The sequence below is a fragment of the Argiope bruennichi genome, chromosome 10 (genome assembly GCF_947563725.1).
Source record: "Argiope bruennichi chromosome 10, qqArgBrue1.1, whole genome shotgun sequence".
Taxonomy (NCBI): Eukaryota; Metazoa; Arthropoda; class Arachnida; order Araneae; family Araneidae; genus Argiope; species Argiope bruennichi.
This window is the reverse complement of record NC_079160.1, coordinates 99,009,585-99,025,317: the sequence shown is the minus strand read 5'-3', so window position 1 is coordinate 99,025,317 and position 15,733 is coordinate 99,009,585. Positions and strand designations below refer to the sequence as shown.

General features: G+C 25.0%; 1 protein-coding gene across 1 annotated transcript; it reads left to right on the top strand.

Annotated features, from left to right (window-relative positions):
* Positions 1 to 4: 4 nt before the first annotated feature.
* On the top strand, positions 5 to 15,307 carry LOC129989330 (phosphoribosyl pyrophosphate synthase-associated protein 2-like). Its single transcript, XM_056097790.1, has 11 exons — positions 5 to 381; positions 979 to 1,031; positions 2,652 to 2,718; positions 3,224 to 3,396; positions 4,070 to 4,185; positions 5,046 to 5,133; positions 8,262 to 8,384; positions 9,460 to 9,530; positions 10,648 to 10,794; positions 11,774 to 11,887; positions 15,010 to 15,307. Exons 1-11 carry the CDS (start codon positions 305 to 307, stop codon positions 15,052 to 15,054), a joined length of 1,074 nt encoding a protein of 357 aa, XP_055953765.1. The 5' UTR covers positions 5 to 304; the 3' UTR covers positions 15,055 to 15,307.
* Positions 15,308 to 15,733: the final 426 nt, after the last annotated feature.

Here is a 15,733-nt window from a genome sequence, read left to right as displayed (position 1 = left end):
CTTCTACCGAATGAAACACTGTTTGTTTACTTTTTGGCGTATTAAAAAGCGATAGTAGTTGTAGACAAATAAAGAATTTCTTATTCTAGAATTTACTTTAAATTTTAAATTAGATTAAAGTACTACCAGAATATTAAAAAAGCTATAATATAAGACTATACATGATTCTAGTGACGTGCGGATTGAGTTTATCTTTTTACATTCAGATTAGTTATAAATCATATCACGTGCAAAATCTTATCATTTAGTTTAAGATTAAGAAGTATATTCATCATTTCGTAAACGGTATTCATTAGTGGTCAGAATGAATATCCCAGGTTCCACGGATATTATTATACTTGCTGGAAATTCACATCCAGATCTTGCGCAAAAGATTGCTAGGTAAAATATGTTCTTGAATTAGAATCAAGACAAGCGATAATGGCTATTAATTCTTCGATATACTAGAATTAATTTGTAAATAGTTCGCTGAATGACATCTAATGCTCATTATCTGAATGTCGTGCCGCATGTTAGTTTCATTTCATGAGCGAAGATCTACATAAATTGCTATTACTACTTGTAATATTAATTCTTTTTAATGGATAATTAAAAGCTGAATTAATTGCATGTTTGGTAATTTATTTTTCGAGTACTTTGCTCTGTTGCACAATCATTGCCATGCTTTTTTAGCATATTATATGAATTCGATGATATATTCATGAAAATAAATCTTCAATTATACAAATATTATTTTAGTAATTGGATAAATAGAAATTGTGAGAACGTTACAGGAGTTTTTGAAACTATTTTTATTGTTGATTTATATTTTTAATGATGTGAAATATTTTCAATAATAACATAATTGTGCATACTCTTATAATTACTTCTTAAAGATAAAAAAGTAATAACAAAATATGATATTGCAAATTGCAGTATAGTATTTCATTAAATAATGAATATTTTGTATATTTGAATTTCACAACTTTTGTGTTTTAGCCGTCTTGGAATTCGAGTTGGAAACTGTTCTGTTATCCATGCAGCTAATCGAGGTAAGTTCTTATGTTGATAGAATGACTTATTCTTCTTAATTTTCTAAAAACATATATTGTTTTTATTATTTTTGTATCAATTGAAGTTAAATAAATTGTCATTCGTATTTCATTTTTTGAAAGTTTTTGTATTAATATATTTGTATTTTATGTAATAATTTGAAAGTAATGCATTAAAAGGTCATTTCCTTATAATATGATGATATTCACATTTTTTTTTTTTCATTCAAACCTCAAATATTAATAATCAATTTGCTTTTTTGTTAATAAATCAATTCCATTTTAGTAAATTGATTTTTTTAAACAATCGTGTATTTCTTGTGCATCTGACATACTTCATCTCAATAATTTGCCTGTTTATAGTCTTTTTTAATATGAAAGCACCTAGTATTTCATGAAAAGAATTAAATTTTAATAAAATGGCATGAAAACTACTTTGCCATGCCCCTCTAAATAGAATTTCATATGTTTTGAGTTAACTTCGGTTATTTAATAGGATTAATTTTAATTGAATAAGTCATCAAACTACAAAAAATTACTCTCCTTTATTATATATTCATATCATAACGTGAAAACTAAATTAATAAATTTTAAAATATAGTAAATTTGTAAAAATATAAAATTGATATTTATTATAAAAAAGAAAATCAGATAATTCCAAACTTTATTACACTCTATCTACAATACTTTTATTACCACATTCTTTTTGAATAATCATATGGACATATTAATTTTTTCTTGAATTTTCATCATAGAATATGTTATAATAAAATACAACTCCTTTTGTTGCATTTAACATTTCATTGGGTCATTATGAATTAATATATCACAATAGATAAACATTGGAATTTCTTGATATTTTCTAGTAATATCAAGAAATAATACTCAGATTTTAAATTTTTTAAAGACCACTTTTAATTTCCCTGAGTAATGAAAAAATTTTATCAGATTTTATTGCTCTACTGTTTGATTGTGGATTATATTTATACATATTTTCCTCCTGAGATGTTAATGTTCTAGTTCTTTTTAATATATATTGAAATATAGTAGGTCAAGCATATCAAAAGAAATGAGTTTGCAAGTAGCATATAGGAATGTTGTGTGCATGTCATGGGGCATTGTTTGGCATCGTATGAATTCTGCCACTAGAGACATCTTTATTCTGGTTGAAGATTAAGTGAAAGTTGGAAAATGTTATGCATCATTATGAAATAATATACTAGTATTAAATGTACTGACGATCTAATGGAAATGATGAGTAATGAGTTTTATTTTCAGATACTCTAAACTGTTGATATAATTACATTGTGAATAATAAAATAATTCTAATATTTTTAAAACATTGTCTTGTTTCCAGCCTGCTTCCAATTCACTTAATTGCTTTGTGTTGGAAAGATACTATTTAGAAAAGTTTTTGAAACTTTAGTCCTATTTTTATGGTTGATTTAATAGCATTGTCATATTACAAGTACGTCTGCATTTTTCCATAAGGTTTGAAATATCACATACAGTTATATAATTTCTTAAAAATAGTATAATGCCTTACTGAGATATTATGAACTATATATAGTTATTATTATTTTGGAATTTAACTATGAATGTGATTGTTTTACATGTTAGAAACCCTGGTGGATATTGGAGAATCTGTGCGGGGAAGAGATGTATACATTTTGCAGACAGGAACGAAGTACGTTTTTATAAATTAATTTTCATTGCAATTGAATTATAAAAAAAATTAAGAAATTTTTTTAATCAATACTTAATGTTGGATTACTACTAAAGGAATTAGTTTTTGAATTTGAAATTTAAATGTATTGCTTAATTTTCACATTTCAACATTATTGTAAATGTTATGTTTTGTCACTTTTAATTACTTATTTAATAATTAAAAAATTGTTTCATGTTTCATTAAAAAAATTTTCTTTAGTAAAAATTATATATTTTTAATAAATTAAAATGGTGATTGACTTTCCATATTTCACTATTAATATATTTTTTGCTTTCTTTAATTCTCTTTTCAATAAATCTATAATAACTTACTAAAAACAGACATACATTTTATTATTTTAAGAATTTTGTTATTGTCATAATTAGAGGAATTTGTAACTCTGTTTGACTCTTTTCAGACATTTTGATTTATAAAAGTGAGATATACTTTAATTTGATTTAAAATTGAATTATTATTGTTTCAGAGATGTTAACAATAATATAATGGAACTATTAATCATGGCCTATGCTTGCAAAACATCTTGTGCCCGCAAGATAGTTGGTGTTGTACCTTATTTACCTTATAGTAAGCAGAGTAAAATGAGAAAACGTGGCTGCATTGTTTCAAAGTTGCTTGCCAAAATGATGTGCAACTCAGGTAATTAATTATTAATAATCTATCTATTGAAATCGGATGTTTTTAACATAATAGTGTTTATGGGCTTCCATACTATTTGTAAATAATGGCATACTTGATTAAATGTTGTGCAAAATGTTTTAAAGGGTGATCTTTGGGCTGTAGGGTTACTATATTTGACTGGTACTTACTTCTTGGTATTGAAATATTGACTGAAAACAAGACTTTTTTCAAAATGTGAATGATTTTCAATGAAATTGTTAATGTTTTTCCTCGAGAACTTCTGAATATGCTATTATACAAAAACAAATTATACACTATTTGAAATTAACAACTAACCTTCATTTTCCTCCTATTTCTAAACTTTTTATTTACTTTTATCACCAAAAAGAAAAAAGGAATTTTATAATGTTATCTTGTGTGTAATTTTAAGCATAAGTTATGTATCATACAGAAAAAAAATGTATTTTTGTTTATTTAATTTCAAAGTTATATTTCTAGGTACTTAGATATCATCACTTTTGTTCTCTGTATGTTCTTTAAAAATGTATAAATTTAATATAATGATCCTAAATATTATGTACTTTAGTGCATGCATAGGATGTTTAATGAAAAAAAACTTCTAACGTGACCTTTAAAAAAATTAGCAGAGCAATGAGCAATTTCAGATTGTTTTGTGCAATTTATTTTATAGGTTTAACACACTTGATTACAATGGATCTTCACTCAAAAGAAGTTCAAGGTTTTTTTGATATCCCTGTGGACAATTTGAGAGCTTCGCCTTTCCTCCTGCAATATATTCAAGAAAGTGTTAGTATTGCATTTACACTTATATATTGGAACAATTTATTATTCATTATGTTTTATTTTTATTTTGAAGACTGTAATCTTATTCCCAAATTCCTGAAAACTACTGTGTATTAGAATTCCAGCAATAATTCAAAATATAAATGTAATACATAAATAATTTCAAATTGTTTGATTAGCAACATAAAACTATTAGAATAATAACAAAATAAATAGCTTTTAAATAATAATAATTTAAATAGCAAAATAATTTTAAAAATTTGACTCCATTTGATAAAATTCTTCACTATTTCTGTTTTGAACATATAAAAAGTACTTGTAATTTTTAGGGATTTGAAAGTGAAAGGCTTATAAATACAGGGAATTTTCATGAATTTAATGAAGTATCCATAAAATGTTTAATAATAGGGTGGAGCTACATAATACAATAAGTATATCAAGACGAGAAGTTGAGATTTTTACTTTAAAGATTTTATTTTGGTAAAAAGAAATAAAATGTATTATTTTATATCATTCTTTTGTTACAGAAGCATTGTATTTTAGTATTGTTTATTCCCTTTTAATTTTTCTTATAAGAAGTTGAAGAATTTCATTCCATCTAATATCTGCATGTAATATTTATTTTTAATCAATAGTGTGTACTTTTATGAATTTAAAAATTCTGTATTTGAAAAAGAAGAACTAGAAAAGAAAAAGTCAGGAATTATGGCTATATATAAATTGTAAATGAATGTGTATTTATTAATTTTCTCTTTTTTTTGTATCAGTTTCAAATGGTTGTGTGTTTTTACAGATGTTCTTTAATTTCCTGATTTGTATTCTTTAAATAAATATCCATGTTGTTATTATTTTTACTCTTTTAGATACCAGATTACAGAAACGCAGTGATTGTTGCAAGAAATCCAGGATCGGCAAAAAAGGCAACTTCATATGCTGAAAGACTTAGGCTAGGTGAATAGATATAAATATATCATTTTATGCAACTTTTTGTTTCAACATAGAGATTCATCTGTTTTGCTATTATAATATATTGCTACTACATATTTTTAGATGAAGTTATTTAATATTTTTCATTGGGAAAAAAATAATAATAGTAAAAATACTCTCTGATCAATATCTAAGTTGGTACTTCTCCATTAACTAGACAGCAGACATAATCATGTCTAACTGTAACAGTAACTCACCACTAACTAATTAATCATAACACTCACCTCATAACTAACGAATCCTAACAGTAGATCAATATATTATCTAGTGCTGTTGGTAGTGCAGAATGATGTTTTGCACTCTTTTTTTTTTTTTTTTTTTTTTTTTTGCTATCTAATATCTTTTTATGGAAAAATATATAATAATTAATTGATTACTTTTATTCAATTATTAAATTTACTTTTTACTCTACATATTCAATGTATGGATTAAAACTAATATAGAATGCCAATGATGACAATACTTTAGGATTTATGTTGTTAGAAATATTTATACCTTATTTATACATGTGACAATAAGTAGTGAATTCTTGGAAAAGGAAAATAACATCCTTAGATCCATTAAAAAAGGAAGTTCAAAACTAAAGTTACCTTCATAAGATTAACATTAATTTTAAACTATAAATTGCCAATTTTTTGGGAAACCCTATAACAAAGTAAATAAATATACATTTGCTGGTATTCTTTAGTTAGTTGGAATGTGTGGATACCCAAGGTCGTATTTTAAGCAGTCAAACCACATCAACATTGGAGCTATGCCATTATTTAATTTATTGTTAATTTTAAAACATACAGCATTTAAAAAGTACTGAATTTAGGGAAGAAAAAAAGATTGAACATTTTTAATGTTTGGATTTATTTTTTTCCCCCGTATAGGGGATTTTTGACTTTTAAGTAGGTTTTTTTTAAAGTCTTTTTTCAGAAATTATTAATTTGCCTCTGTTATAAAAGCATTCATTCATGGTAGAAATCATAAAAGTTGAATAAAACTCTAGACTTCCTTCAAATCAATGAAGTTATGAAAAAGAATAAATATTTTTGTTGGAAAAGTAATTTTCTTTCTAATTGCAGTATTTAGAAATAAATTCATTCATCTATAATTAATTGATATGATCTCGATTCTAAAAAATAGATGTATAACTTTCTGAAACTGTTCTTATAAAAATAATAAAAGAGAAATTAATTATTTTTTACATTAAGTGAGAAACAAGTTGAAAAGTATATTTTAATTACTGTTAGTAGAGACAAAAAATAAAAGATTCTTGCGAGCCATTTTTATAATCATGATCTAGAGTTTTGTATGATGTTTGGATTATCATAGTTAATTTCTCATTAATTTACCTATTTTCAAATTCTTATACCTACAGAATCTTTAGAAATATTGATTCCAATGAAAATGTTAACATCTTTTTTTTCTCTTTTAATTTTTACTTATTTGATCATAATGCAATTTATACCTTAACTTGTACTGGTTTTCAATAATAATTTAGAGTTGAATTAGTTTTAGAGTTAATTTTTCCTGAACATTGCTAAAGCATTTGACCATGTTTGAATCGACTGGGTAATGTATAAAATGATACGTATGAAAATCCTTGATCAAATTACTCTTTTCATATCTGTCTGGCAGATTCATTATAAGAGTCAAGATCTGACTATATAAGTCTTGAACAATCTGCACTGGAGTAGTTCAGGTTTTTCCAAATGTAGTCCCACATCCTTTAGCATTTTCATCAATGTTATGTCCAGGATATTAAAATCAGTCTATTTATTGATGATACAGCTCTATTCTGCACTGACAAAGACTCTGAAGTCATTTTAAGTAAACTCGCTGATCACCTTAAATTAATTCAAAAGTGAACTTATCTAGCAGAAATTCCAAATTAACATCAGCAAAGGTCAAGTCATATACTTCTCCTGGAAAAGAAAACTCCCACTACCACCCGATTTATTTCAATAAGCATTAGAGTAATGTCATAGATTGCTTTGACATCATGTTGGATAAGCATTTAATTTTTAAAAAGCAAATTAAGAAAATTAAAAAGAACTTTAAAGCACCTAAAACCAAGCTTTATCCATCCTAAATTGCAGGTCAAAATTTAACAAACTTCTAATCTCAGAAACCATGCTTCGGCGCCTAATCTCATACACATCACTGAATTTGGGCTACTGCTTTAAAGGCTCACATAACTATACTAGAAAGATTGCAAAATGTGATGGTTCAGCAAATCTGCAACATTTTGTAGTTTGTTAGAAACAATGACATCCAAAAAGACCTCAGCCTTGTAGCATTGCTAGAATGCAACAAGATTCTTCAAGAAACTAAATTAAAGTGGCAACATCTTCAACAAAGAAATCAAAATATATGAGCAAATGTTTTCAAAGAATATCAGTACACCTGGCCATCTCATTCATGTCTTAAGTTTTCGTTATAGTTTTACCACACTATATTGATTCTGGACTGATTTTGCTGAAATAACACTAATGTAAAATTCTGCATTCTTTTTCTTCTTTTCCCGCTGTAATATAAGTTATAATTAATTTACTGTTTTATGAAAAAGATTCTCTTAATAAAGTACTACAACTTGCCAAGTGATTTCAGTACTATGTCAATACCCATATAACCTGTTCAGTCTGGGGTTGAGACTCTTCATTGTAAAAACTCTGTAACACATCTCTCAAATTGGCAGTTAGAGCTAAAATACATACCTTTTCACTATACCTTTCACTATTTGGGGAGTTTTAAAATGTAAAGAAAAAATAAAACACTGTAGATTAAACATAATTTTTAACAGATACATAAAATATAAAAGAGAAAGACATTTATATACTTTTTAATCATAAGATAATCAGATTTCCCATGAATTTAATGAATAAAAAGGTGATTTTAGAGTTTTTTTAAATATAGTTTAGTATATATATATATATATATATATATATATATATATATATATATATATATATATATATATATATATAGTTAAAACCTTGTTTCTTGTTTTTTTAAAAATATTAACAATAACTGAAGAAACAAAAATGTAGCATAAAAGATGGAAATGCAAAATGGACTATTTATGATGTTTTGTATATTCAAAGGTATTGCTGTTATCCATGGTGAGCAAAAGGAATCAGAATCGGATATGGTTGATGGCAGGTACTCACCTCCTCCTGCTGTATCAGCAAGTAGGACAATGGATGTTGGACTTGACATCATGCCAGGTAACTTTATAACCGCATATATTTTGTCAACTTTGTGAAGAAATTTTCAAATTTATTAAAAAATTTCATTTTCTCTCAAATGAGATTTTATTTATCTGATTGATATTTTTAAATAAGGATTAGATAAAATATAAATTTATTATTTACGCATGTGTATGTTTTGTTTTGAATTTTAGAATATTTATTTAACTTTCATTGCCTAGTTTGTTAATAGATGCTATCTTCATACAATGGGACTTGTTGATTCAAAAATGTTTCTCATGTCTTTTGAGTTTCTTAGTAGCATGTGAATAAAATATTGCCTTATGAATTATTTATTTTGTTCATCCAAAACTATTTTTACATGGTTTTTATTAGGTAAGTATGTCTGTTCTTCATGTTCTTAGGTTTTTTTTTGTTTGTTTGTTTGTTTTATTTTACGATTTTTAATACGTTTGTAAATTTCTCAGTGATAGACTGTATTTAAATCATAACAGCAATTAAAAAAAGTCATATTTTTACAGCTGAAACTTTACTTGTTATTTTTGAATTGTATTATTTATTTTGTTGCATTAAATGTATTATTTGTTGCAAATAAACTGTACAATCAAATGCTATTAATCTGTTTGTTAATTAAAATTACTTATTTATTGAAATTATTCTGATTGAAACTACTTGCTGTTTTTTATTATGTATATTTTATTAAGTCTATTTCAAACAAAAAATAAGTATTTACTACTGTTTTTAGTATAAAAAATTATGTTCATTTCTTTTGCTGTACTTGTTTTTACACCCAATTTTTCTTAATTGAAGTTTATTTGAGAAATCATATTTTTATAATTAACCCACAACTTTCATTGTATTTAGATTTATGGATATTAAAAGCTTTCATGAATTAAGGCAGTTCTGAAGGAATCAAATTAACATTGGAAATAAATTAATGGTTTTATAGAAGTATATTGATAGCAAATTATAAAAATATCAAAACATTTGAAAATCTTTTTTATAAAATTTTAATAAATCTTGTTTATACAAATAATTTAAGAATATTATGCTACTTGTTGAGCTTTTACTTATTAAAGGCCATTTATTTCAGTGCTTGCAGCTAAAGAGAAGCCACCTATTAATGTAGTTGGTGATGTTGGTGGAAGAATTGCCATCATGGTGGTAAGTTTTTAGAGCACAAAATTCTGAAAATGCATCAGACTGTAACTCAATACTTTCATTCATATTTAATATTCCATTGCATGCTTCTGCCTCTCCAGACCCTTTTTTTTTTTTAATCTTTAGTCTAATCCTTTTTTTTTTTTAAATAATAAAACAGAATTATTTTTATTTTTGTACATATCATTTTCTTTCCATAATGTTGCAAGAAGTATTCTCTATATTTCTTACAAATGGTTTCAGTAGAAAGGATTGTATTTTACAAATTCCTTAATGAAATTAGAAAAACAGTACTATCGTAAATAGCACCAATTTCAATGCATGTAACTAAAACTTGTACATTAAATATAAAAATAATATAATAAAAAAAACAATTTCCAGCTATATGCATATCAATTTCAGATTTAATTGTGGTTTAAGTCCTTGATGATTGTTGACTGAAATCTAGATTTTGTTAACCCACTATAATGGAAGTCCTATGAAAATAAGTGGTAAAATGGTGTAGCCTTTGCCAACTAAATTAAAGAAGAAATACAGAATATGCTTAAGTGATTTGAAAGATCACTTATTGTTAATAAATGGTTAATGACTGAGATATTCTGCAAAGAATAAATACTTATGGACTTAACTTAAGTGATCAAACTGTAATGTTTTTTTTGTTTTGTTTTTTTTAGTTTTACTATCTATCCAATGACTCTTTTTGAAAGCAGGGGGGGGGGGCACCCTTTAAGAATAGAATTATCTAATGATTGAAATTTTGATCATCAACAGTTATTTCATGCCAAGATTTTGTAATCAATCAGAGTCTTTATGGTCACCCAGTATATTTAAAAATTTCAGTATTATATCTCGTTGATAAAGTATGATTGAATTAGTTTACAGTTTTGTGCTTTTTGAAACTGCACTGTTTATTAAATTGTTTCCTGCCGATTTCCATTTTATTTAATATGTTAATTCATTAGTATGTTCAATTTTTTTTCTAACAACTGAAAATGCTGAAGATAAGAAGAACTAAAGGCATATTTCTAAGATTTTAAAACATTTAATAATTATCAAATGTTATTATGGTGTGCAAATAGAAAATTAATGTTTGCTATTTTATTTTATTTTTTTTGCCTAGGATGATATGATAGATGATGTAGAATCCTTTGTTATGGCTGCTGAAGTGCTGAAAGAACGAGGAGCTTATAAAATATATGTTTTGGCAACTCATGGTCTTCTTTCATCTGATGCTCCTCGATTGCTTGAAGACTCTCCTATTGATGAAGTAAAGTTTCTTTTTTTAAATTTATTTTTATTTGTTTTATTTTGCAAAAATCATTTTTTTTTATTGTGGGACATACCCCACTTGATATCATTGGAACATTCTAGGAGCCATAAAAATTTTCATAGCTCAAAATGCATGATTACTAATATACTCCTTGAAAGAACAAAATAAATTAGATCACACAGATTTATATTCAGATAATTCTGTAAAATATCCTCACAAAATAAAATATTTGAATGAACAAGATTGATATTACTGGCTTCTGATTAATTCTTTTTATTTAAATTAAATAGAAACATTTTATCATATATATTTAAGCATATTTTAGCAAATGCTTGCTTGAGTAGAAGAAGCTTTTGAAATTTTAAAACTTCAGTTTTTTTCATTCTAGAGGCATAATTTATTCAGATAAAAAGCAGTAAGATATACATCAGTCCAGTTTGCAACACAATAGCAGAACAAAATAGACCAACATTTTTCCTTTCATGGTTTTGTAATGAGATCTTGATAGGCATTTCTTTCACACATGTAGACTTAGGGAAGGAAAATTTAGGTATCTTTAATAGAATATTGTAAGCATTACCGATTTTTATCCCTTTGCTCACAGCATGAGAACCTGTGAATTCAGCAGTTTTGAATGCACATGTAGTGCAGATTAAATAAAAAAGTGGGAATTGGATCAGGAAATAAGAGAGTATTTTAGAGTGAAAATATGGGCTAAATTAAAATAAAAATTAGGAAATCAATTGATTTAAATTAGATAATGAGGTATCATTACATATACATGTAACCTCTGAATCATTGATCACTTCTATTTATACTTAAAATGTAAGAATATTGTATTCTTTATAATTTCAATTACTTAAACTCAGTTATTTTTATTTTTGATCAAGATTATCAAAACCTGTGTTTTCTATATTTTTCATAAATTTCTCCATTTATTATAAATATAGCATTTCGATTTATATTGTTTCTGTAGGTTGTTGTTACTAACACAGTTCCTCATGAAGTCCAAAAAATGCAGTGCCATAAAATCAAGACTGTCGACATTAGTGTCCTACTATCAGAAGCCATACGACGCATCCACAACAAAGAATCCATGTCATATTTGTTCCGAAATGTTACTCTGGAAGATTGAAAACTTTTTTGATGGTTTTCATTATGATTTCGATTATTCCATTTTTTTACTATTGCTAAACCTTTATTATAGTATTTTTGATTCATTAGATTTTGATTTGAAATGAAAGAAAAAATATTTTTTTTTTTCTTAATTCAGTACTTAAAAGTGGATTTTCTCATTTTTATAGGAAAATATATAAATCATGAATATAAGTAATTGTTAGACTTTCTAAATTTAATCTTAATTCCTTTGTTTAAATTGTTTTAGTTTTGTAATTCTTTTTATTTTGATATTTTAGCTTTGTTTGCAAGAAATTAATTGACTCTTTTCTAGTGATTTAGAAACTATTAAGTGAAATGTTTAAATAAAATATTACAAAATTAAATTAAGGCAATAATGAATATGAATTTGAGTGTGTTAACTGAAATTTGCTTATGAATTTTTTAGTTGTATTAATGTAATAAATTTTGCTTTTTCCAAATAAAAATATTTATTGAAATATTAAGTAAAATGAAATAATATATCACACACACATGAAAAACTTAAGCATTAACTATTTGAAAATTCTGAATTCTGATGCCAACAGAAATTATATCCTTGTTTTCAATATATGGGATCACAATTAAATTACTTTAAAATGCTTCCTTATTTTTTCTTTTCCAAATATCTTGTAGAATTTTGCAATGCTATAAGTGTTTTTGTATGTTGCATTTCAATTTATATTTTTGTGTTCGATATTCAGTGCTTTTGTATATGTCTGCTTAATAAATTGTGATTCATGTCTATATTTTGCTTTTTTTTAAAAGTGATTCATTTCTACATGGAGTTTAGTTTTTTTATTTATTTTAGCACTTAAATAATATTAAAAATAATTTGTGAAAGATTTTTTAAAAACTATTTTGATTAAACTTTTTGTGTAAAATAAGACATAACTGAAAAAGTCCTGTCATTATATATAAATCTGATACATCCCAGTATAAATAACCAATTACATTAGAACAAAACTAGAGATCATTTTAAACCAGTCTTTTAATGACATAAAAAAATGAGGAATGTTAAAAATTCTTTGAATATATTATGTGTAAATTATTAAGAACATTCTTGGCTCATTTTTGCATCATGAATTTTCAGAAAAAATTATGTTTAAAATCTTGCATGATCTGAATCATTCTTATCTTTGAGAATTTTTTAAGCTTTATTGCTGAATTTTGATTTGATAATTTAATTTTCATTCTTAAGACCTTTTAATTAAAATAAATTCAGTTATTTAAATAAAACTGGGATAAAAAGAAATATTTCTTAAATATAAAAAGTATATTTTACAATTTCATTGTCTGAATCAACATTTAAGCAGTTTTTGCCTTTTATTCAAATTCCACATTTTTTACCACTGTTGCATAATTTTATTTAAAACATTTTAGGGCAGTAAAATCATTTGAAGAATATCGTACAGTTGTGTTGAAATAAGAAATGAATTTATAAGAATTTTTCAATACTTGACAGAGAGTCATATGTACTTTAAAATGATTGCCAAAATTTTCCTTTTAATACAAGTGGTATGCAAATATCTATCAATCAAAAGAATATATTGATGAAAGAGCAGATTCCATTCAAGCATGCTAATTTTGCAGGAAAATAAAGTTCTTAGTTTCTATTTACATGATTTTGTAAATTTATCAATTTACAACATTTTTTTCAACTAAAAATAACTAACTTGTGCTGTTTAATATAAGTTTACGTAAAACTATAAAGTTTTAATTAAAAGTAAAGAGGATATTGTGAAGAAATTTTTAAAAATGGAATTATTGCTATTGCATGGTGTCTTGGTCATTAAAAAAGCAGATTTGTCCTTAAAATGTTTGATTATTTATTGGCAGTATTTAGGAAAACTATTTACATTGACTGTATGATTGTTAATAAGTTGTACCTATCTGTTCCAGTTTTTTGGAAAAGTAAATAGTTTCATTTCTGCATAAAGCATTTGGTTGTAAACAAACTTTTAACATGCCTCTCATTCTTTTCTGTTGTTTTAAAATTGGTGTGAACTATTTAATAGTTTCGGAATTAAAATCATAATATAAATGGTTCGAAATTAAATGACTAGCTTTTAAATTTCAGTTATTTTTTTCAAAAAAAAATGACAGAACTCTCTTGGTTATGTTATAATGATAGTTATACCATAAATAAATTATTAGTTTTTTTTTTTTTTTTTTTGCTAAATATTTTTATTTTTCAAAATGCTTGTAAATTGCTTGCATCATCTATTTACATTGAAATAACTAATATTTGAATAAAAATAATTAGTTATATGAGGATGTACTAATAAATTTCAGTTAATGTTTATAAATAAATCATCCAGTCTATCAATATCAGTCACCAGTTTATGAATGTAGAGTAAATGTTAATTGTTAAGATGCCTATTATCTGTAGTGAAATATATTATCTTCCTGCAATACAAATGCCAAATATTTTTATAAAAAGAGCTTCTTATAGAAAAATCTGAGAATCCATAATTATCTGGAATTAATAATATCCAGTGTTATTCCCCATTAAATGTTTGGGGAAAATGTCCATAAACTGTTTTTGCTATCGTATTAAAAGGACTAACCCTTATTGGACTTTAATCAACATTTTGTCAGTTTTTGACTTGAAGTACAAATTAAAATATTGTTTCTATATTAATCTGAAATATTAAATTTCTGAAGGTGCATTTAGCTATTTTCACTGGAAAATATGAATTTAGATATGTCTATTTGTATTGTTTATATGATAGTTATAAAGGCAATTTCAAAATTATTTAAAGTATTTCTTTATTTTTATTTTGTTTACAAAGCTTTTCTGGTGATTTAATGTCTTTTTTTTTATCTGTTCTGTTGAGTTATTTAATTTCAGACTCACAATTTTTAAGGTATTGGCAAATATAAAAAAAACAACATTTTTTTTTATCTAAATTCTGTAATTTTATTAGAATTTCTTTTATTACTATTATAAAAGAAGCTTAACTAGCACCTAAGCTATTTTAAATTGCCTTGCTAATACAATAGAGTTCACTTTTCATTTTTTCACCTATATGTTTTCCTTAACAGTTTATTTAGATGATGGAACGAATTGCAGCAACTGATTCAGAAAGCATTCTCTAAGTATTTACTTCTGTGTTCTGTTTATATAAAATGTTTTCCTTCTTATTTTAAAATTTTCTCTGAAATGTAAATAAATAGAAATGTTCATATTGCTTTGCTTCTGAAGATTATTTTGTTTGAATAGAGAAGTATGTTTAAATAGTTTTCAATTATATATATTTTTGTGTGTGAGTTGTACATAATCAAGTTACAAATTTAAACTTTTAAATTTTTATTTGTAGACAATATTTGAAAATAAATTTTATGATTGTGATTTGTGGGCTTTGTTATTATTAATGATACTGTTTATATAGTTGATTTTCTTCCTAAGAAAGCTAATTTGCATAATTATGGACTTAAATTAATAAAATATGTTTATAACAACACTTTATTTACAGTTGAGAACAAGATTGTGTGGGCTAAATAATTTTTTAACTGAATTTTCTTTAAGTCGCCATTAATAAATTATTTATTAGCCGATATACCCAGTTTTGCTTAGAATTAAAATCTGTTCATGTGCAATATTTTTAATATAGAAACTCCTATTGTATAAAATAAAAATCTCATTTTTAATATTATATATTAAAATAAAAGAATAATTTAAAAAAATTATGGCATAATAATTTTAAAAAATTATGGCATAATAATTTAAAATCTTAACGTTGCTTAGCAAAGCCATACCTATCTACATATCTTATTT